At 36.6% G+C, this 23,250-nt stretch overlaps 1 protein-coding gene and 1 pseudogene across 1 annotated transcript; one reads left to right on the forward strand and one right to left on the reverse strand.

The window, feature by feature from the left end:
- The first annotated feature begins 18,603 nt into the window (after positions 1-18,603).
- LOC123258202 (piggyBac transposable element-derived protein 1-like) lies at positions 18,604-20,147 on the forward strand. The gene is made up of 2 exons (XM_044718075.1): positions 18,604-19,111; positions 19,349-20,147. The coding sequence occupies exons 1-2, from the start codon at positions 18,663-18,665 to the stop codon at positions 19,893-19,895; spliced, it is 996 nt and encodes a 331-aa protein (XP_044574010.1). The 5' UTR covers positions 18,604-18,662; the 3' UTR covers positions 19,896-20,147.
- Positions 20,148-20,277: 130 nt separating this feature from the next.
- LOC26514011 lies at positions 20,278-21,153 on the reverse strand (annotated as a pseudogene).
- Positions 21,154-23,250: the final 2,097 nt, after the last annotated feature.

Consider the following 23,250-nt stretch of genomic DNA (forward strand, 5'->3'; position numbering starts at 1 on the left):
CCTGAACAAAAGAGCAAAAATTGTCTGTCAGTTTAATTCATTCCGTATTTGGTTGCAGTTTTATTTGACCAATCCCAATATCTAGTTATAATATTTTTTTTTTTTTTTAATTAAACTTTGCTTTTGTTTATTGGATCTTCTCTTAATTTTGAGACTAACAATAAGTTTTCAAATCTTAACATTAACATTTAACTAACAGTAGACTAAGACTGCATTCTGGTTGCGCGTTCCTCAAGACGGTCGCTGGGTGGGTAGGTCATTGCGACGAAGTCGTGATTGGTTGCTCAACCTTGTTAGACCTCTCGCCAGGTGGTTAGGGTGCGACAATAGCTTGCTAAAGTACTTTTCCTTCTGTTCTGCGATCACATCTTTGACTGGAGGAATGTTTAAGTCGCGATGTATGTTTTCGTTGCGAACGTACCACGGTGATTGTTCTCAAGATCTTCGACTGAGCTCGCTGGACTATGTCAATATTGCTATTCCCCCATAACTGGGAGCCGTACATCCATATAGTTTTAAGTACCGAGTTGTACAGCAGGACTTTATATTCAAGGCAAAGGGGAGACCGAGCGTTAATAAGCCAATGAAGGCTGCTGGCTTTTAGCTTTAGGTGGGTTCTTTTAGCTTCTATGTGCCGACGCCATGTGAGTCTTCTATCGAGGTGTACTCCTAGATATGTTACCTCGTTTGCTTGCGGGAGTAGGGTGTTGTTTAGCGTAAGGGGCGGGCAGTTTTGCCTATTCAAGGTGAACGTAACGTGCTTGCATTTTTGTTCGTTTACTTTAATTCGCCAGTCTGATAGCCATTTTTCAACATCCACCAGATGAAGAGCTAGCTGCGCAGTTGCTTGCATCGGGCATTTTGAGCGGCTAAGAATAGCTGTATCATCAGCAAACGTAGATGTTGTTAGTCGTGTGCTTGTCGGGATGTCTGCTGTGTAGAGAACATATAATGTTGGTCCGAGTACACTTCCTTGAGGAACTCCGGCTCCAACAGTGAATTCGTCAGATATATCTGTGTTGCACCTCACAGCAAATTTTCTGTCGTAAAGGTAAGACTCTAAAAGATTGTGGGTATTACAAGGGAGCATTGTCTTGATCTTGTAGATTAGACCTTCTAGCCAGACTCTATCAAATGCTTGAGAGACGTCTAGAAATATTGCGGTACAGTACTCGAATGCTTTCGAATGCATTCCGAATTTCTGCTGTTATCCGGTTGACCTGCTCAATTGTTCCGTGCTTTTCACGAAACCCAAACTGATGTGACGGGATTCCTTCCTGGATCCTTAGGTATGTGTTTATACGAGTCAGAATGCACTTCTCAAAGAGTTTAGATAAGCATGAAAGTAGGCTTATAGGTCTATACGACGTGGGAATTGTGTGGTCTTTTCCCGGCTTTGCTATCATTATTATAATTGACTTTTTCCATCTCGCTGGAAAGTGGCCAAGTTTTGCGATGGCATTGAAGAGCTGGGTGATAGTGCAGACGGCGCAATATGGAAGCTCAATGATCATTTTGGGAGTTATGAGGTCGCAGCCTGGTGATTTTTTCGGATTTAGTTGGTTTTTGATGATATTGGCGATTTTGTTTGGGCGAAACTCGATTGGTTCATATTGAAGCTGAGGCTCATATGGTAAAGTCGGCAGAGTAAAGGCACTAGTGGCCGGATTTGGTTGGAAGATATTTTTAAGGCGATTGGCAAACGTGCTGGCTCTGTCTGCATCGCTGCGCGCCCAGCCGCCTGTGGGATTTCTAATAGGCATCACGGTTTCTTTCGGTGAGCTTAGAGTTGGGTGAGCTTTCCATAGTGAGTGTTTTGTACTAGAAGTTGACAATTGCTCTATATAGCGGCGGTAGACATAAGCTTCTTCTTGCTGTAGGGCTTTAGTAAGTTGACGTGAGGCATGTCTAAAGCTTTGCTTAGCAGATGGCGATCTGTGGAATTGCCACTCGCGACGTGAACGCCGCTTTTCGAGGACGAGCTGTTCGATTTGTAGATTTGTCTTTTTATTGCTTTGTGTATTTATAGTTTGCGATGTTGAGGCTCGAGCTGCAGAGACGAGTACAGACTCAAGTGAATTAACAAAGCTGTCTACGTTGGCTTCATCGTGGAGATGAGGACTTAGCTCAATGTGAGAGCTGATATATTTTCTGTACTTAACCCAATTGGTTTTCTGTGAGGTCAATTTTAATGGTTGTTCCAATGTTCCTGGATGTCGCAGTAAAATAAACAGGACAGGCGAGTGATCAGATGAGAGATCCGATAGGCAATTGGCACAGATTTTTAGGGATGTTTTTGGTAATCGCAAAGTCTATTAAATCTGGTAGTTTCCTTGGGTCTGCCGGCCAGTATGTTGGTGTGCCAGAAGAAACATAGTCGAGCTTGTTCTTGGCTTTCATAATTGCATTATAGAGCTGCTTCCCTTTTGGAGTCACGAGACGGGATCCCCAATGTGTGTGCTTGGCATTGTAGTCTCCTGCTGCTATGAAGTGGTCTCCAAGTGTGTTGAAAAACTGCATAAACTCATCTTCAGCTATATTGAAGCGAGGGGGGCAGTATACGGCGGCTAGTGTAAGTTGGTTGCCAGTATTTAGTTGTATATTTATAGATGTGGCCTGTAGGTAGTTTTTAGCAAATTTGTTTTGATAATGGTGCTTTATGCGGCTTCTGATTAGAATTCCAGTCCCTCCATGTGCTTTACCATCTGGATGATTTGTTCCGTAGAATGAATATCCTCGTAGTTGAAAATTGTATTTGTTTGTAAGGTGTGTTTCCGAAAGCAGCATTACATCGATATGATTGTCGAGTAGGAATTGAGCTAACTCAAGTTTATGTTGCGAAACGCCGTTAGCGTTCCACGTAGATATCCGTAGGAAAGCCATTATTTGGATTGTTGTGAAACCAGCATTTGAATCAATAGATTTTGGTTTCGCATTAAATCTTGCATAGTTGTGCCAGACGACATAAATTCCGTCAGGCTTTGTTGTAGGCTGCATATCATAGCTTCAAAGTTGCTTTTTGGCTGCTCTGTTGGTTGATGTTGCTGAGCCGTGTTCGGTTCTTGATATGCTGATTGCAGGAATGAGCTTCTTGAGGCAGGTGTCGCCGGTCCTGATTTTAAGGCACTTGCGTATGTCACATTTTTGTCAGAGTTAATGGGTCCTAGTGAGGATCTGGCTGCAGTCGAGAAGAAGACTTCAGGGTTTGATCTGGACGCCGTGAACTGTCCATTTTGGGTGCGGGCAGCTATTCCTTTCTGGTGGATGCGACTTTTCAGCTCCTTATAGACTGGGCATCCTCTATAATTAGCAGTGTGGTTGCCACCGCAGTTGCCGCACTTTTTCGAGTTGCTGTCATCTTTGTTCGCTGGGCAGTGTGCGGAGTCATGAAGCTCTCCGCAAACTACACACACCGGGCGCAGTTTACAGTATGACCTTGTGTGACCATATTCCTGGCAGTTCGCACATTGTACCGGGCCATTGCGTTTGTGCGGTTCCTCAACTGTAATTCTGCGGTGCAGCAGGTACTGAAGATTGTATATTGGGTGCACTTCGTATTTCTTCAGGAGCTTGGTTTCTGGTTCGAGCTCAACCTTAAAGAGTGGCTGCGGCTTTCTATCCCTGTTAAGGATATTAAAGACTGTCTTGGCTTGCAGGCCCTACGAGTTGCAGGCCCTTGCTGCTTTTTAGCTGATATGTGTAAAAGTTCTTTTTATTCTCGGTAAGATATTTTGATAATACTCTGTAGTTATCTTCAGACTTCATTTGAACTTTTGTTTCTTGAATGTTGCCCTTTACAAGGGGTATTATGTGGAAGTTATCCTTACCAATAAGCTCAATAATTTTGTTGACAAGAACATTGGAACTTTTTTAGCGTATATAGATAGGCGGAGGTTTTGGCTTCCTTTTCTCAACTTCAGTGGATTCGCCCGCCTCAACCTCATCGGCGTCTGCCAAGATTTTAAATCGGTTTGAGTTAGTGGGCGTTTCTTTTGCTGCTAGGCTAGCATTGCCACGGGTTATTTTGCGTTTGGAATTGAGGGGGCTCAGCTTCCTTTTGATTTGGATGTAGCGATCCATGCCAGTCTGCACAGCCGGCTTAATATAGTCATTGTTTTTGTTTTGGTTTTCGGGCAGCGCGGACGTATTACTATTTGCGCTGCTAGCTGATGACGTCGTTAAACGCGCTGTCGATACAGTTGCGGTTGTTGTTGTTGTTACTGTTGACGTTGTCAAAGAAATTGAGGTGCTAGTTACTGCACTCTTTGGCTGCAGAGACATCGATGGTATCGAGGGGGAGCAGGAACGCGCTCTCTCGCTCTCTACGTTTAAGAATTCGGTCAAGTTGGGGGTAATTGACCGCGCTTGGTCAGAGCTTGCATGGTTTTCGGTTGCTTTAAAAGAGAAGTACGCGTCGTTTCTTTGTACTGAGAGCCGTCTCTCGTCTTGCTCACGTTGACGTTGTGTGCGAACGTCGTTTAAGCTCATTGCAGTCGAGGTTGATTTAGTTTGAGTTTTGAGAGTTGTGTTTTATATTAATTAATTAATTAATTAATCAATATAAACATTAGCGATTTCATCGCAAAAAGCGTCTTTTCGCGTTATTGTAGATTTCTTAGACCAGTCACTGCACTTTTATGACTTTATTGAATATTTTTTCCCGGAGCACAATAAAAAACACGTCTGCATGCGACGACAGTCGGCCGAATCTGAGTTATAATATGAATTCAATTTTCACTTCAGTCTAAGTAACACGTGGCCGGCTATGCTAACACCAAAAATTAAAAAAAGTGGAAATAATTGAATTATACGGTATTTCACGTTCGTAGATTTACCATAACGTAGATTTACCAAAAATTGTATAAGTCTTTTCAAGACCTTGGTACACAAAGATGTGAACATTCCAGTTATTGAGAATTTTAATCATTTAATTTTTTGCCTCTCTGGCAAAACTTTTAAGACATTCCAAGTCATCAAGAGTAATTATGAGAAAGCTATCGGTGGTCTGAAAAGAGACTATGATAACGTATGTCTCTTCTTTGCGAAGCACATAAGTCAATTGTTCGTCCTTCCAAAAATTTCCCAGCCGTCTGCGTCGTCGTTGCGCTTAGCAAGAAATTTTATAGAAGGCATTCCAAGTCCGCGAGAATAATTATGACAAAGCTATCGCTAGTCTAAAATGAGTCTATGAGAACGAATGTCTCATCTTTGCGAACCAAATAAGTTAATTGTTCAGCCTTCCGAAAATTTCCCAGCCGTCTGCGTCGTCGTTGAGGGGTCTCATCGACACTGCGTCATCGATTTATGGATCAACGAAATGGATTATCCAAATTGCAAACTATATGATTATCATATAAAAAAACGTCTTGACGAGGTAAAGTACCGGTGACGAACCTGCATGCGAAACCCAAAATATATGATATCAATTTTAGTGACGGTAATATGCTATATAGGTGTACAAAATTGCATATAAAAAATATTCTTGTTCGGCACGTGACTAATTTTTTTTTTGTTTTTCTTGCACGTGCCGAACAAGAATATTTTTTTTATATGCAATTTTGTACACCTATGTATATAGCATATTATCGTCACTAAAATTGATATCATATATTTTGGGTTTCGCATGCAGGTTCGTCACCGGTACTTTACCTCGTCAAGAGGTTTTTTTATATGATATCAGTTGTTTTTTTGTATATATTGATCTTCAATTATTTAAAACAGAACGCATAATATATAGAATATATATATATGGAAGTAACCTCTGGACAGGCGATTCACACAGTTAGCAATACTTTAATTGTAAGGATAAACATCAAAACTCTTTTCTTTTTAACTCTATAGATTGACATTCAAGAAGGTGGAATAATTAAAAACCTTTCCAAAGACGTAAAGAATTTTTTAATAGCTTCAGTGGTCTGAAGTTATACGTATTTTTAATTTACAAAGGTTTTGGAACTTGGTTAGTTTAAAAATTTTAATTAAAAATTTGCCCAAAAATGTATTTAAAATCCAACATTTTTTCGTAGTTGTGGGAAACCAAATTATTTTTACAAATTTACAGATGAGAGGCCTATCCTTATGAGAGTTCCACTATATAATAAATTATAAAAAAACAAGAAAGGAAAGCTAACTTCGGGCGGAGCCGAAGTTGATATACCCTTGCAGTTAAGCGGAAGCTTATATTATCTATATATATAAAAGAACATCGTGTTTTATGTTACACAACTTATAAATCAAGAACGGAAGAACAGATTTGAGTGAAAATTGGTAGGGAGGTAGCTTAGAGCCAGGAGAAGGACATAGGATACTTTTTGTCCCGTTCGACAGCGTTCCTCCCTTTCCTCCCTGGCCCATACTTTTTTATTTAGGCAGACAGCTAAGAAGAAAATGTCAAATGTCAAAATGTCAGTTACAAACGAAGTCAAATTCATAGTCAGGCTCTCAAATTTAACAACGAACCAAAAAGATTGTGTTGCGTTGAAATCAATATTAAAACTATTTCTATTAAATAAATAATTAACAAGTGGATTGAAGTGAAGTGAAGTTTAATTAATAATGCCGCGACCAAGACGGTCGAATCTTTCCCGACAAAGCCGTAATGCAAGAAGAATACAAAATATTGCATATGAAAGGACTGAAGAAGAACGAGAAATTGCACGTGAACAGCGCCGCAATAGTATGGCTCGACTTCGTGCTTCTCAAATAGATTTCAATTTGCGACGCAGATATTTAGCTGATTTGAATCGAGCTGCGTTTCGATACGATTGCAGCAATGATTACAGCTTGCATCCTAGCGTTTACATTGGGCAAATGGACGTTGTTTGCGAGTATTGTGGTGCATTCAAGTTTTCCGGAGAAACGCCTGGATTATGCTGCGTTAATGGTAAAGTGAAATTGCCAGTGTTGACTCCGCCACAAGAGCCATTGTATTCATTGCTTTGCGGCGAAACACAAGAATCACGCCACTTTCTTGCAAATACTCGAAAATACAATAGTTGTTTCCAAATGACGTCATTTGGGGCAGACATTATCGAAGAAGGAGGTTTTAATCCGACATTTAAGGTATTTATTTTTGTACTTACATAGAATGTAGTTAAAGAATCTGGTTTTTATTTTGTAGATACAAGGACAGATTCACCATCGAATTGGATCATTACTACCTTTCGAAGATACACAGAATAAATTTTTACAAATATATTTCATGGGAAACATGGAAGAACAACTTGATCGACGCCTAGGGATCAATGCAGGAATGAAGCGAGCAATTCTTCAAGACTTGCAGTGTCTGCTTCATGAACATCATGCGTTGGTCAGGTTGTTTAAGAGTGCTTTAGAGCGCATGCCAAATGATGACTATAAAGTTGTCATCAAAGCAGAAATTATTCTTTTTTGTTTGACTTATTTTTTATGCGTGCAACAACAATATGCCACAGCGAAACGTGGCAGGGTACTGCTAGTAAAAATTAAAAAAAACTTGGAAATTACGTTTTTCCAGTTTTTCTAGTTAAACCAATTGTTGAATGTAACAATTTATTTTGGGTGTGCGATATAAAATAATAAATATTAGAAAAGTATTGGCGGTGTTGGTTTGCCTGGTTTTTTTTTTAGCTTTTAACTCATGATTTGGCCTAAAACGGTGGTGGCTGTAATTTAAGTAAAACAGAGTTTTATTTATATGCATTATATGCTCAGTGGGGGCATATGCATATAAAGCTTTCTAATTTTGCATTCTTCTCATTAAGACATGAGACACTGAAACACAAAGCAGAATTACATCAAAAGTTGCCATCAAGCAACAAAGTTCGAGGTTAGCCGAGTGGAGAGCGTCGTGGTTCTTAACACGGAGGGCCTGGGTTCGAGTTCAAGTTGAGTCAATGTTTACGTTTTACTTTTTATAATCCCTTTTTTATTTGGATTTTATTTTTAAATAAATAAACTAAAATCTGAAAAGATATACTTCATATTTTTTAGGGTATAGACCAAATATATGCAAAAAGCAAAGTTGCCAATCAAATACACACACATGTATAAGTAAATGCAAGCTTCACAGGAGGCTGCACAAAATGGGTAGCTGCACTTACAGAACTATATCTTGAGTTAACGGATTTTGCCAGATATGAGCGATATATCAAAAGTTGCGTCATCTCAAAAGCTATCTTCACGTGCAATATAAAAAGGATCAGTCGACCAAATTTTGAAAAATAATTTTTTTTCTTAAAAAAAAAGTTAATTTTTAGTGTATTTTTTTTTTTGTGTACTATATAGACGTTTGGTCTCTAAGAAAGTGAAATTGATATTTAAAAAACCATTTCAACGGTGTAACGGCTCTTTTTAATATCCTTCTTAATTATAAAGTTATGAATTTTTTTATTAACATTTCATTAACAACATAACAAACATTTTCAAATTTTTTTCAGGATTTTTAAGAAAAAAATAGTGCAAACAGACAAACCGACAACTGGCTTCATTTTGAAGAAGAAGAAAAAATCGAATTTTTCGAATAACTTCTGAATGAAATGTCGGATCGACTGAGGTACCAATCGACGCGTATTTAGCTCTAGAATGCGAACATATAAAAATATTCTATCTGGGGACTAAAATGTGTCCACCAGCCCCACTTTAGTGATTAAAAATTTTTTTACTTTCACCCTAATTTCTCCCAAACCAAATAACTTTTGGAATATGTTTCAACAAAAATTATCTAATTGAAACAATAACTTTCGATTGGTATATCATTCATTTAGATCGGTTGCCTACAGAAAATTTTTAATTCTTCGGCTATATATAGAGTTTCCTCGCGCACGCCTAGGCATGCAGGTCGTCACCTCGTGGACTTCCGTCCACAGTGATACATTTAGTTTTGAGTAGAGTAGATCCAGTGACCAGGCAAAAATGCAAAATTTTCTATCCGAAAAAGAAAAAACAAGAAAAAAGAAAGAAAGAAAGAAAAGAAAAAGAAAAGCTGAAGAAAAAAACAAAACAAGAGAAAACTGGATTTAGCAAGCAACTTAATAGAAGTTCGTTGGCTTGCTCCTCTGCTAACACCAAACCAGATTGCAGGTATTGCAACACTCAAGACCATTTTGTGGCCCAGTGCAGTCCAGATGTTGCAGATGGGAGTAAAAAAGAATGCAATCGGATTAACCGCAATGGTCTCCACTTCATATTTATTGGAAGTGATAGAAGAACTTTACTCTCAATTAAAACGGCTGCGAGTGTTCGTTTATATGTTCCGCTTTATAAAGAAGTGTAAAAAAGTAGTCGTTTTTTTTGATAGTGTACCTTCACCTGTCGAATATCAAGAAGCTTTTAATAAAATTGTCCAGATAGTTCATGAGATGCGAGTATCAAGAGGAATTTAAAAATATTCGAAAAAACCTTGTTGTTAGTCCAAGTCTACAGAAGCTAAATCCATTTGTTCATGAACCTTATCAGGCTGGGCTTGCCTTTTCGTTGTTGCGGGTCGGGGGGCTACTAGCTACTGCTCCTATATCGTACGATGCCAAGTTTCCATTATTGTTGACGAAGCGCTCTCAATTTGTCGAGAGCTATGTCCGATACTTGCACGAGTCGAATTTTCATGGGGGTGAGTCTCTTGCGACAGCGTGTTTGGATAGTAAACGCGCAGGAAATCTGCAGTCAGATGGTACGGTCAAATTCAAGCAGGAGTAGCAATAGGAGATGCAAGCAATAAATGCAAGCCTTATCTGATGACTCAAATAATGGGAGATTTACCCTTAGATCGAATCCGTGCTCTCCCCCCATTCTCCATATGTGGCGTGGGTTTCTGGGGCCTATTGAAACGACATTGAAAATTCGTGGTAGGCCACCCTACAAGTCCAGCATTGCCCTTTTTGTTTGTTTTGCGCCCAAGGCAGTACATTTAGAAGTAGTTTCCGATTTGTCAACTGATTCCTTTTTATTGGCCTTCCAAAGGTTCGTTGGGCGCCGAGGATGTCCGCAGATCGTGCACTGCGATAACGCGACGAACTTCGTCGGAGCGAGTCGCCACTTCGCGGCACTGCGGCAGCGAATCGAGGACGAGGCGCACGAACTGCGGCAATACGCATCAAGAAAAGGATGCGTATTTGCATTCATACCGCCGCGGGCTCCGCACATGGGCGGACTATGGGAGGCAGGTGTGAAGTCTGCAAAGCACCTACTCCTTCGAGCGGTGGGCAGCGCGAGGTTGACCGCAGAGGAGCTGCAGACCGTCCTCGTTGGAGTCGAAGCCGTGATGAATTCGTGGCTCCTGAGCGCCATTAGTCAGGACCCAAGCGACGGCGAGGCGTTGACTCCCGGGCACTTGTTGACAGGTGGGCCGTTCATCGCCCCACCAGCACCGCGGACCCCGGACCAGCAGGGTCTAACGTGCTTGCGGCGATGGCGGCTTGTCTCGTCAATCAAGCAAACGTTTTGGCAGTGATGGTCCCGGGAGTACGTCTTGGGCCTACAGGTGCGGTCGAAATGGCATCGGAAGCAGGAAGGCGTCAGGACCACCAGCCGCCCCAACAGTGGATCACCGCCAGGGTCATCGAAACACATGCCGTCTCGGACGGAAGGGTCAGAGTCGCCGTCGTGAGGACTAGCGCTGGAGCGATATTCAGGAGGGCGATCCATAAACTGGCTAGGCTGCCGGTTGGTTGAAGCCGGATGGATGCTTCGCCGCAATAGATAAGCTAGGCTTTAGTTCTTTTTGTTGAATATAGCGAAATATAACGTCGATTCCTTGTAATTTCATTTCGTCGTTTTGGAAATTTTATAATAAACAGCCACCTTTTCTTTTAATAATAGTTGAGATAAACTAATCTCATTAAACATTTTGGCGCCCCCGGGTGGACTTGTTTTCTATGATTTATAAATTAAAGCTGTTCGTCCGTAGAGCGTTATGCGGCAACTACATCAAACTTGAACTCACGGGAGTAACGGTAGGTCCCGGAGTCGTAGTCAAAGACCGTAAATAGTCTTGACTAAATTTACCTGGATTCTGCAAGGGACTGTTCGGGTTGGCCAGACGCTTGCGGTGATCAGGCTGGAGTTGATGTGCTTGAAGTCCTGGGGTGGTTTTCCTCAAGTACCGGTGGTATGGTGGTTCGGCTGATTCTTTATCGGCCGGTCCTACTGGCGGTCCGTTTCACGGGAGCAACACTCGAAGTAGGTTAGAAAGCGCGGGGTCTGCTGGTGGTCCGTTTCACGGGAGCAACACTCGAGCTAGACTGGTATGCCGCGGGGTTTCCTCGTGGTCCGTTTCACGGGAGCAACACTTGGAGTAGTTAGGTAACGCGGGGTCTACTGGCGGTCCGTTTCACGGGAGCAACACTCGAAGTAGACTGGTATGCCGCGGGATCACCTCGTGGTCCGTTTCACGGGAGCAACACGCGAAGTAATAAGGTGACGCGGGGACTACTTGTGGTCCGTTTCACGGGAGCAACACTAGAAGTAGACTGGTATGCCGCGGATTCTTCTTGTGAACCGTTTTACACAGGATCACTCGAAGTAGGTTGATTTTAAGTGCCGTGGTTTAGACACTGAGTAACGAGACGATTGACTCTGATTTCGGAACTATCTTTATTTCAGAATAACAACTCTTATATAAGATGCTAAATTAAAATGTCAATGTTATGGACGTGCTAAACCTAATGTTAATGCCAGGGTCACCCACCTCTGAGTCTGCTGACTCAGATTGTTTGTTTTTGCTTGCATCGGTCAGTCGGTCATTCTTCCCGCTGATATGCTGATTCTGCTTCTGGCGCCGTCTACTAGTGCTGGGTTAATAGGTTGGATATAGTTTTATGCTTATTACTAATTATTTATAAGTGAGAAAATCGGTTAGTGGGTTTGTATATTGCGACATGCTGATGCATATTGATTGGATCAAATTACTAAGTGTGCATATAGGGTAGTAGGTCTTGGCACTAGGTGCCAACATTCTCCCCCTCAATCCAATGCGGCTGTGCGTTGTTGTTGAACCGTTTCAGTGAACCGATGTGTACCCTTGCACTAGAACATATTGTGGATCTTAAAACTAGTTCCTAAAAATCTAATGTTACTAACAAAAAATTTTTGCATCATGTGGGTGAGATCTCCAACATTTATACGATACCAATGATAATTCTATCCGGCCTGTTGTCTCCTTCGCCTTGTTGCGCGCCCTCGTAACCATTCTCCTTGGGCATCCAATGAAGTACTAGACCTTCTTTCTGGTTGGTCAGTGCGCATACAGGACTCTTGGTCCTCTCTTGACCTTGTTTCTTGCTCCCCTTTGGAGATGCATGTCACATAGGAGGTGACTTTTACTTCTTGACGTTCCTTGATTACTGGCCCTTGCACTCTGTTCTCTTCAGTTGTGAGTTGACAACCTTGGGCTTGTGGTTTGGGGTCCGTCTGCGGCTCTTCTTGTTGACTAGTAACAGTGACACAAATAATATATAGCAAACTGTCGCCTCTTGCCCCTCGTTCACGATATTGTCAATATTTGCCAATAAAATAAATAAAGTGCAGCCAAAAAACTATTTTATATATTTGTGGATAAATAATGGGTACATACAAATAGATGCAGCGGTGAACTTATCGTTTTCGTCTGCCTCCGTTATCCGCTGATGTATGTATGCACGTATATGCATTTTGCCGCCTTTTGTTCAACGGAACGCCAAGTGACGCGATACCCTACAATTTAGTTGGGTATATTGTTTTCGGTATCACTGGCGAACAAATATTTAAATACTCAGTGCCTCGACTATAGATTTTTTCGACTATCAATTAATAATTAATTATTATTTTCCTTGGTTGAAAATTAATAATTTATTTTTATTATAAAAAATAAAAAATTATAATTCTATATTATATACCCGGACACGCGTTGCTGTGACTTCTTCACACATATGGTATTTGTAAAAAAATATAGTGCTCTTCTTATTTGACTTTCTACTACTATAACCCTTTAGTACAATGAAATTATTTACGAACTAAGACGAAAATGTTGATGTTGGTACACAAATTCACTGGACTGAGATTCAAAGGGGACGTACGTTGAAAACAATTAATAAAAATGTTCTTACACTTGATATTAAGCAGAAATCAACAGGTTCAAAATAAAAATTTATCAGATTTAATATTTCCATTTAAATTTATAACAAATAAAGTATATTACAGTATAATATAGTAAATAATATGTGACTCATGAATGAGGTAGGCTTTTTTAAAATGAGGTAAACTTTTAAACATTAATATCTATTTTTTTGAATTATGAATACTTTCAATTTAACTTAACATCAATCGGTGCACAATGTTTTTGGTTAACATGTCATTATCTAACACAATTAGATTAGACGGTTTCCCAACACGTGAACGCGCAACATATATACAAGTTGCCCATGAGAAAAACATGGATTTTTCAAATCTAAACCACCAATGGACATTGTTTTACCTTGAGATTTATTTATAGACATGGCGAAAGCTAAACAAATTGGAAACTGTAGCCTTTTGAAGGGTATGGTAGAATCTGATGGTATCATCGGAATACGTGGCAGCAGGACCACTTTTCCTTTAAACTTTAAACAGCCAAAATCGTTGCTTCAAGAATGTTTCCGGTGATCTTTTCGATGACCTAACGCGTACCGTTACATGATTGAGGTGGATTCAAATTACTGAGGAGAATAATAGGGGAACCAATCTTTAGTCAAAGATTATGTGTTGGCATTCCAAGGATATCTAATGAATTTAAAAATTCAATCGGAAAATTTACACTTTCATTTTCATCAACAACAGTATCGATTGATTTAAAAGACATCAGATCGGTAACAACTGTTGTATCTGAAAGTTAATTTTGTCAACATCAATGTTTTTGGCTGCCAAAATCGCCCCTTTGACTAAGCCATTTATTATTCAAATAATTATTCTGTATATCCGGGAAAATACTCTGAATCAATTCATTTTTATCCTGAACAAAAGAGCAAAAATTGTCTGTCAGTTTAATTCATTGCGTATTTGGTAGCAGTTTTATTTTACCGATCCCAATATCTAGTTATAATATGAATTCAATTTTCACTTCAGTCTAAGTAACACGTGGCCGGCTATGCTAACACCAAAAATTAAAAAAAGGAAATAATTGAATTATACGGTATTTCACGTTCGTAGATTTACCATAACGTAGATTTACCAAAAATTTTATAAGTCTTTTCGAGACCTTGGTACACAAAAATGTGAACATTCCTGTTATTGAGAAGTTTAATCATTTAATTTTTTGCCTCTCTGGCAAAACTTTTAAGACATTCCAAGTCATCAAGAGTAATTATGAGAAAGCTATCGGTGGTCTGAAAAGAGACTATGATAACGTCTCTTCTTTGCGAAGCACATAAGTCAATTGTTCGTCCTTCCAAAAATTTCCCAGCCGTCTGCGTCGTCGTTGCGCTTAGCAAGAAATTTTATGGAAGGCACTCCAAGTCACCGAGAGTAATTATGACAAAGCTATCGCTAGACTAAAATGAGTCTATGATAATGAATGTCTTATCTTTGCGAACCAAATAAGTCAATTGTTCAATTTATGGATCATTATTATCCAAATTGCAAACTCTATGATTGTATATTTAGTTTTGAGTAGAGTAGATCCAGTGACCAGGCAAAAATGGGAAGAGTCACTAGATTTTGAGGAATTGCCGCTGAGGTCCGATTTCGAAAAGGTATTAAGTCGTAGGTACCAGCTATCCGAAAAAGAAAAAAACAAGAAAAAAGAAAGAAAGAAAGAAAAGAAAAAGAAAAGCTGAAGAAAAAAACAAAACAAGAGAAAACTGGATTTAGCAAGCAACTTAATAGAAGTTCGTTGGCTTGCTCCTCTGCTAACACCAAACCAGATTGCAGTTGTTGCAACACTCAATACCATTTTGTGCAGTCCGATCCGTCGCCTTGCTGTAATGCAAAGGTTTGAGTTTGTCAAGTCAGCATCTCTCTGTCTAAATTGTCTGCGAAAAGGTCACACCGTTGGGAAGTGCAAATCAACTAGATGTCAAATCTGTTCAAGTTCGCAAACTAAACTTCTGCACCGATTTACAGTGACTGAAAATAACTAAGCGTTACCACCACCAACAGAAAATCATCCTCCAGCGTTAACGAATGATGGCCCTTCTACTTCACATGCTTTGCTTGCGTCGGCTCTAGAAAGGGTAGTGTTAGCGACGTCGATCGTAAGCGTTCTTGCATTCGAGCATTCCGAGCGTCCGAACATTACTTGACTCAGGGTCCCAAATGAACTTCATTAGGGAAGATCTTGCTCAACGCTTACAGATCCGTAGGGAGTAATCGTGCATCAACTTGCTAGGAATTGGTCAATCTAATTTACAAGTAAAGAAAAAGATACACACCGTGATGGAGTCGAGAATCAATGGTAGCGAGTTTCCGAAACATTCCCACACTCGAATCTAGCACCCTAACGGCGGACCAAGCTTGGGAAATGAAATAAAAAAATTCCCCCTATTGAGCCGGCCACGGCAAAAATAATATTAGACTAAACATCCGCTGGAATCACCCCACTGCGGCTCCCAAATTTTAATTTAAAATTTTTTTTAAATACCCAAATTTGAAAATGTTTACTTCGAACATACAAAGACGAGTAAAAACTTTGGGGGGAGACGAAGTTTATATACCCTTGTTGAGGCTCGCAGTCCGCTAGGTGGCGACACGCATCTTATTTTATTTCGGATATAGACGGTTGATTATAGACCATGACCTTTAACAGGAGCAATTGGAGCTATGACAACTGTATCAGGAATAGTAAAATGATTTCATCAATATGATATTTCATTATTTTTTTAGGAAATTTTATTACTATTTTAACAGTTTATCAATGATGACGAGATGTATCACGAGAAGGAATATATCAAGGACTTCACACTTACGCAGTAACGATGCAGGATTACGATGAGGAATAATTTTATTTATTTTGTCAGAAGTTTTATTTTTTGTTAGATTTTTCTGAGCATTTTTTCACAGAAGTTTATCACCAGCTATTGAATTAGGAGCCTCATGACCTCCAATAGGAATTATTTCATTTAACCCATTCCAAAATCCTTTATTAAATAGAGCTATTTTATTAGCTTCAGGAGTTACAGTAACATGAGCTCACTATAGACTTATAGAAAACAATCATTCTCAAACAACTCAAGATTTATTTTTTATAGTTTTATTGGGAGTATTTTTTACAATTCTACAAGCTTATGAATATATTGAAGCTCCTTTTACTATTGCAGATTCAGATTATGGTTCAACATTTTTTATGGCTACAGGATTTCAAGGAATTCATGTATTAATTGGAACAACTTTTTTATTAGTATGTTTATTACGACATTTAAATAATTATTTTTCAAAAAAATCATCATTTTGGATTTGAAGCAGCTGCATGATACTGACATTTCATTTTGTTGATGTAGTTTGATTATTTTTGTATATTACAATTTACTGATGAGGAGCATAATATATTATCCTAAAATAAAGTATAAAGTATAAAAGTATATTTGACTTCCAATCATAAGGTCTATTAATAATAGTATAGATAATTTTTTCAATTATTTTAATCGTTTTAATTATTCTATTAATTACAACTGTTGTAATATTTCTAGCTTCTATTTTATCAAAAAAAGCTTTTATTGACCGAGAAAAAAGTTCACCTTTTGAATGCGGATTTGACCCAAAATCTTCTTCTCGATTACCATTTTCCTTACGATTATTTTTAATTAGAATCATTTTTTTAATTTCTGATGTTGAAATTGCTTTAATTTTACCAATAATTATTATTTTAAAATTTTTAAATATTTTAATTTGATCAATTACAGAAATTTTATTTATTTTAATTTTACTAATTATCTCCATAACATCTACAGTGTCATACTCTAAATATAAGCTATTTGAATATATAAATAATACAAAATTTAATAAAATTAAAATTCAAAATACAAATAATAATAAATAAATTTTTAAACTATTATTATGTATTAAAAATAAAGTTTGAGAATAATTAACTAATTTTTGATATAAATGTTGACCCCCAAAATATTATAATCATCCTTGATCAAATCTTTTTACAACTAACTGTCCAATATTTAAAAGATAAAAATTCATTTTTGATGTTGAAATTGCTTTAATTTTACCAATAATTATTATTTTAAAATTTTCAAATATTTTAATTTGATCAATTACAGAAATTTTATTTATTTTAATTTTACTAATTATCTCCATAACATCTACAGTGTCATACTCTAAATATAAGCTATTTGAATATATAAATAATACAAAATTTAATAAAATTAAAATTCAAAATACAAATAATATTAAATAAATTTTTAAACTATTATTATGTATTAAAAATAAAGTTTGAGAATAATTAACTAATTTTTGATATAAATGTTGACCCCCAAAATATTATAATCATCCTTGATCAAATCTTTTTACAACTAACTGCCCAATATTTAAAGGATAAAAAATTATCCCGTAAGTTCTAATATAAGGTATAAATCATCCCTTTATATGGCCGTGATGCATATCTGCAACATACCGTTTGAATTCAACTATTTCATAGTGTTTATAAAGAAAGTGACATGTGTTAGTGTGATGTCATAATGCAACAAGGCTTTTTTTTATTAGTATGACCTGATCCCACTCTACCATGAGTTTTGACAACATAAGTTTACTTTTCCCGCCAATTTTGTGAAACAAGCACGTGAGCTCCGTTCCAAACTTTCAATTACAAATATTTCTTAAAATACAACTTATTTGTTTAAACAAAACTGCACAATTGAAAAGGTATTTATGTTTATAATGCATGTGCAGCCGAGTTTTTATGTTATGGTTTATGTGTTACTTGAAAATAGTGAGTATCGTTGTGTTGCAGATATACATCAAACTGCTTTTCAGAGATAATTTGTGCAGTCTCAGTTTTGATGTATATATGCAACATTTATTTGTTTGTGATTATTATTATGTTATGTTTTATGTGTTTTTATATACAATTATTTGGTATTTATTGTCTTTGTCGTCTGTGTTATATGTTCATCTATGGAACCAAAGTTATGTTATGTTTCAAATGGTATATACTATTGTATTACATAGGAATAATGTTAGAAAAAGGATTAACGCCTTCGCAAATAGAAAGTTTTTTTAATAGCGTGGATAGCGAGAATGATCTCGACTTTTCTGCTGATGACGAAAGCGATTACTATCCCAATAAAGAAGATTTTGAGACCTCAGATGACGAAGTTTTGGAAAATCAAGTTGAACTCCCTACCGACTTGAATGTTCCAAGCAAGGATGTCAACGATGTTGCGACTTCTAGCAAATAGGACCTAAGAAGGAATTTGCTATGGAGACAACGCAGTTTGATTTTGAATGAGAACCAACTTCAGCTGCTCACGAGCACTGCGTTACCTCCGGAACTAATGGAGCTGTCCCAGCCTATTCAATTTTTTTCGTATCTATTTCCTAAAAAAGTTTTTGAGAATATTTCGAATGAAACTAACCTTTACATTCATCAAAAAGAGCCAAACGCAAATATTACTTTTACTCCTTTGGATATTCAACAGTTTGTTGGAATTGTGTTGAATATGTCCATTTCACGACTTCCAAAATGTGCCCTTTACTGGTCTGCAAGTATTGGAATACCGACAATTCAAAACATTATGTCACAAAAAACATTTGAAACAATCAGACGTCACATTCATTTCAACAACAATGATAATAATCTGCCTTTGACTGATTCCCGTCATGATCGGCTTTTCAAAATACGACCACTTATTCAGGAAATTAATAATAATTTTGGAAAAGTACCTAAGGAACAGTTTTTGTGTGTCGACGAACAGATTTGTTCAACAAAAGCAAGATCACATATGAAACGGTACAATCCTAACAAGCCTCATAAATGGGGATATAAAATATATGTTTTAAGCGGTAATTCGGGCTTCTGCTATAAATTCGAGATTGATTCTGGCAATGAAAACGTAGTACTACTTAACGAGCCAGATCTAGGAGCAGCATCAAATTGTGTTGTAAGATTGGCCAGAGAAGTCCCCAGGCATCAGAATTTTCGCCTATATTTTGACAATTATTTTAATTCATTACCTCTTTTAAAGTATTTGGCGGAAAGCGGGATCTTAGCGTTGGGTACAATTCGAAAGAACAGAATCCCTAATTTCAAATCCATGGAGAATATTCACCTAAAGAAAAATCCTCGCGGCACGTCTGTGGAGTATGTCGCTGATTTTGGTGGAGTAGACATATCTTGCACCTCATGGGTGGATAATAAAATAGTTTCATTGGCATCGAACTACGCTGGAATAGTTCCCACAGACACTGCCCGCCGATTCAACAAGGCCAAAAAGGAATATATACAAATTGACCGTCCTTTCGCTGTAGCACAATACAACAGTTATATGGGAGGCGTTGATCTGATCGACAGTATAATCGGAAGATATAAAATTTTATTGAGAAGCAAACGTTGGCAAGTCAGAATCTTTTATCATTTACTGGACCTTACAATCAGCAACGCTTGGTTGTTGTATAAACGTGTTATGAAGGCAAATGGATATCCTGGAAAAGTTTTAAGTTCATCAGACTTTCGGCTTGATATCGCAGAAGTGCTAACAAAAGTTAACACTAAATCAAAATTGGGTAAACGAAGTTCCGTCATTGAAAATGAATTGCAGCTAAAGAAGCAGAGAGGTCCAACTCAGCATGTACCAAACCAAATGGTACGACAGGATCAGGTTGGACATTGGCCAATTTGGGCAGACAAAAGAATAAGATGCAAGTTTCCAAACTGTGCAGGATATTCTCAAGTCATGTGCAACAAATGTGGAGTAGCTTTATGCTTCAATAAAAGAAATAATTGTTTCACCAATTTTCACTTAAATTAAACAGTAATTTAAGCGCCTTATAGCAAATATTATAATAAAATTTACGTTTTATCTATGTAAACTGAGCACTGAAACTATTAAATATATTATGAATTCAAATATTTTGTTTAGTGCACTAAAAACATTACAAATATATTCATTTATGTTAAATAAATTTTTGGATTATATTAAGTTTAATTTTGAACCCAAGCATATTTGATGTATTTATGCAACATATCCTTTATCCTTAATAAAAGTGTAAAAAATCAAAAATCGGGAAAACGAAAAAAAGTGTATTTTTTATTTTTAATTATATATCTAAAAACAAAAACCGCATCAAAATCGGAGTTTATGCCATATGAAGGGATATAGAACCTAAAAATACAGAAATATTATAATTTAATAAAGAATAAAGATTTGTTATAGAAATTAAATAACCAAATAAACCACCAAAAATACATACAAATAATGTTAAAAACTTTATTAATTTAGGTAAACAAATTATATAAGGGATAGGAAAAATTAATCAATTTAATATTCTCCCCCCAATAATTCTTATAATTAATAAACCTATTATTCCCCGTAATATTACTCAACTTTCATCATTTAACATATTTAATCTTCCACAATTTAAATCACCAGTTATAGAATAATAAACTAAACGGAATGAATAGCAAACTGTTAAACCAGTGGGTAAAAAATATAAAAAAAATGAAAATATATTAATATTTCTAATTATTACTACTTCTAAAATTATATCCTTAGAATCCAGCTAAAAATGGCATCCCACATAAAGCTAAATTAGAAACATTAAATGAAGCAGATGTTAAAGGCATATGAATTCTTAAAACCCCCATTAAACGAATATCTTGAGAATTATTTATAGCTCCAGCACATATAAATAATAAAGCTTTAAACTTATAAAATCTTATTGATAAAATTCTTATTATTAAACCTAATTGACTTAAAGTAGATAAAGCAATAATTTTCTTTAAATCAAATTCAAAATTAGCACCTAAACCAGATATAACTATTGTTAATCTAGCTAATAATAATAATAATTGACCTAATCATGAACAACTCAATAAAATATTAAAACGAATTAATAAATAAACCCCAGCTGTTACTAAAGTTGAAGAATGAACTAAAGCTGAACTGGAGTAGGCGCAGCTATAGCAGCAGGTAATCATGAAGAAAAAGGAATTTGAGCTCTTTTAGTTATAGCAGCTAATATTACTAATCTACCAATCAATAATATTTCAAATTCATTTTTTATAACTTCTAAATATAAAATAAAATTTCATTTACCATAATTTAACATTCAAGCAATAGCTAATAATAAAGCAACATCCCCAATTCGATTAGATAAAGCAGTTAATATACCAGCATTATAAGACTTAATATTTTGAAAATAAATTACTAAACAATAAGAAACTAATCCTAACCCATCCCAACCAAGCAAAATTCTAATTAAAATTGGTCTAATAATTAATAATATTATTGATAAAACAAATATTAATACTAATATAATAAATCGATTAATATTTTCATCTCTTTCTATATATTCTTTTCTATAAAAAATTATTAAAGAAGCAATTGTTAAAACAAATGATATAAATAATAAACTTATTCAATCAAATAAAAAGTTATTACAATTCTTATAGAATTTAATGAAACAACTTCCCATTCAATAAAATGAACTATATTATTTCACAAAAAATATAGACGAAATAAAAAACATGACAAACTAATAGAAATTAAATTTACAAATTTAATTCTACAAATTGATAAATATTTCACGACCTAAAATGATTTTTTTTCATATCACTAACACCACAAATTAGTATTTTTATTAAACTATTTAAATATAATCATAATATACATGATTCTCCCTTTAAAATTAATAAACTTAATGGTAATCAATGCACCAAATCAATCCACCAAGTCCAAATCTGTACCAAATCCCATCTTTCTAACTTAAAAAACACCAAAGTTATGCCGATTCGATCGTTCTATGACAGCTATAGGATATAGTCAGCCGATCCTTATGAAATTTTGTACATAAGATATTTTAAATAAATAATTAAATAAACTATTAAATAAATAATTAACAAGTGGATTGAAGTGAAGTGAAGTTTAATTAATAATGCCGCGACCAAGACGGTCGAATCTTTCCCGACAAAGCCGTATACAAGAACAATACAAAATATTGCATATGAAAGGACTGAAGAAGAACGAGAAATTGCACGTGAACAGCGCCGCAATAGTATGGCTCGACTTCGTGCTTCTCAAATAGATTTCAATTTGCGACGCAGATATTTAGCTGATTTGAATCGAGCTGCGTTTCGATACGATTGCAGCAATGATTACAGCTTGCATCCTAGCGTTTGCATTGGGCAAATGGACGTTGTTTGCGAGTATTGTGGTGCATTAAAGTTTTCCGGAGAAACGCCTGGATTATGCTGCGTTAATGGTAAAGTGAAATTGCCAGTGTTGACTCCGCCACAAGAGCCATTGTATTCATTGCTTTGCGGCGAAACACAAGAATCACGCCACTTTCTTGCAAATACTCGAAAATACAATAGTTGTTTCCAAATGACGTCATTTGGGGCAGACATTATCGAAGAAGGAGGTTTTAATCCGACATTTAAGGTATTTATTTTTGTACTTACATAGAATGTAGTTAAAGAATCTGGTTTTTATTTTGTAGATAGAATCGAGCGGTTTAATATCATTTCCAAATAATTTCTGTAATTTTGTCTCATCAAAAGACGAACTTATCAACAATGTATTTCCAAATATTATTTCTAACTACAAAAATAATGAATGGTTGAGTGAGCGAGCAATTTTAGCGGCTAAGAATAAAGATGTAGATGACCTGAACTACATAATTCAAAATAAGATCATTGGAACAATGCATTCATTCAAATCTATTGACTGCGTCACAAATGAAGATGAAGCCACCAACTATCCAATTGAATTTTTAAAATCTTTGGACGTGCCTGGCTTACCACCGCACAATTTACGCCTAAAGGTTGGCTCCGTAGTAATCATGCTTCGAAACATAAACCAACCAAAACTGTGCAACGGTACGCATTTGGTGGTTAGTAAATTGATGAACAATGTAATTTACGCTACGATAATGATAGGAAAATTCAAAGGTGAGGAAGTTCTCATTCCGAGGATCCCGATGATCCCAACCGATATGCCGTTTGAATTTAAAAGACTTCAATTTCCGATACGTCTTGCATTTGCCATGACAATCAACAAATCACAAGGCCAATCCTTAAAAGTTTGTGGTTTAAATCTAGAACATTCATGTTTTTCCCATGGTCAATTATACGTGGCATGTTCACGGGTCGGAAGACCATCTGCG

This window comes from Drosophila ananassae, assembly GCF_017639315.1.
Source record: "Drosophila ananassae strain 14024-0371.13 chromosome Y unlocalized genomic scaffold, ASM1763931v2 tig00000101, whole genome shotgun sequence".
Classification (NCBI taxonomy): Eukaryota; Metazoa; Arthropoda; class Insecta; order Diptera; family Drosophilidae; genus Drosophila; species Drosophila ananassae.

Excerpts from the sequence above, each read along its gene's own strand:
- LOC123258202 (XM_044718075.1), top strand. The coding sequence starts at position 18,663 with ATGTCACAAAAAACATTTGAAACAATCAGACGTCACATTCATTTCAAC. Across the intron at positions 19,112-19,348 it reads AATTCATTACCTCTTTTAAA|CAAGGCCAAAAAGGAATATA; the intron begins GTATTTGGCGGA and ends CCGCCGATTCAA.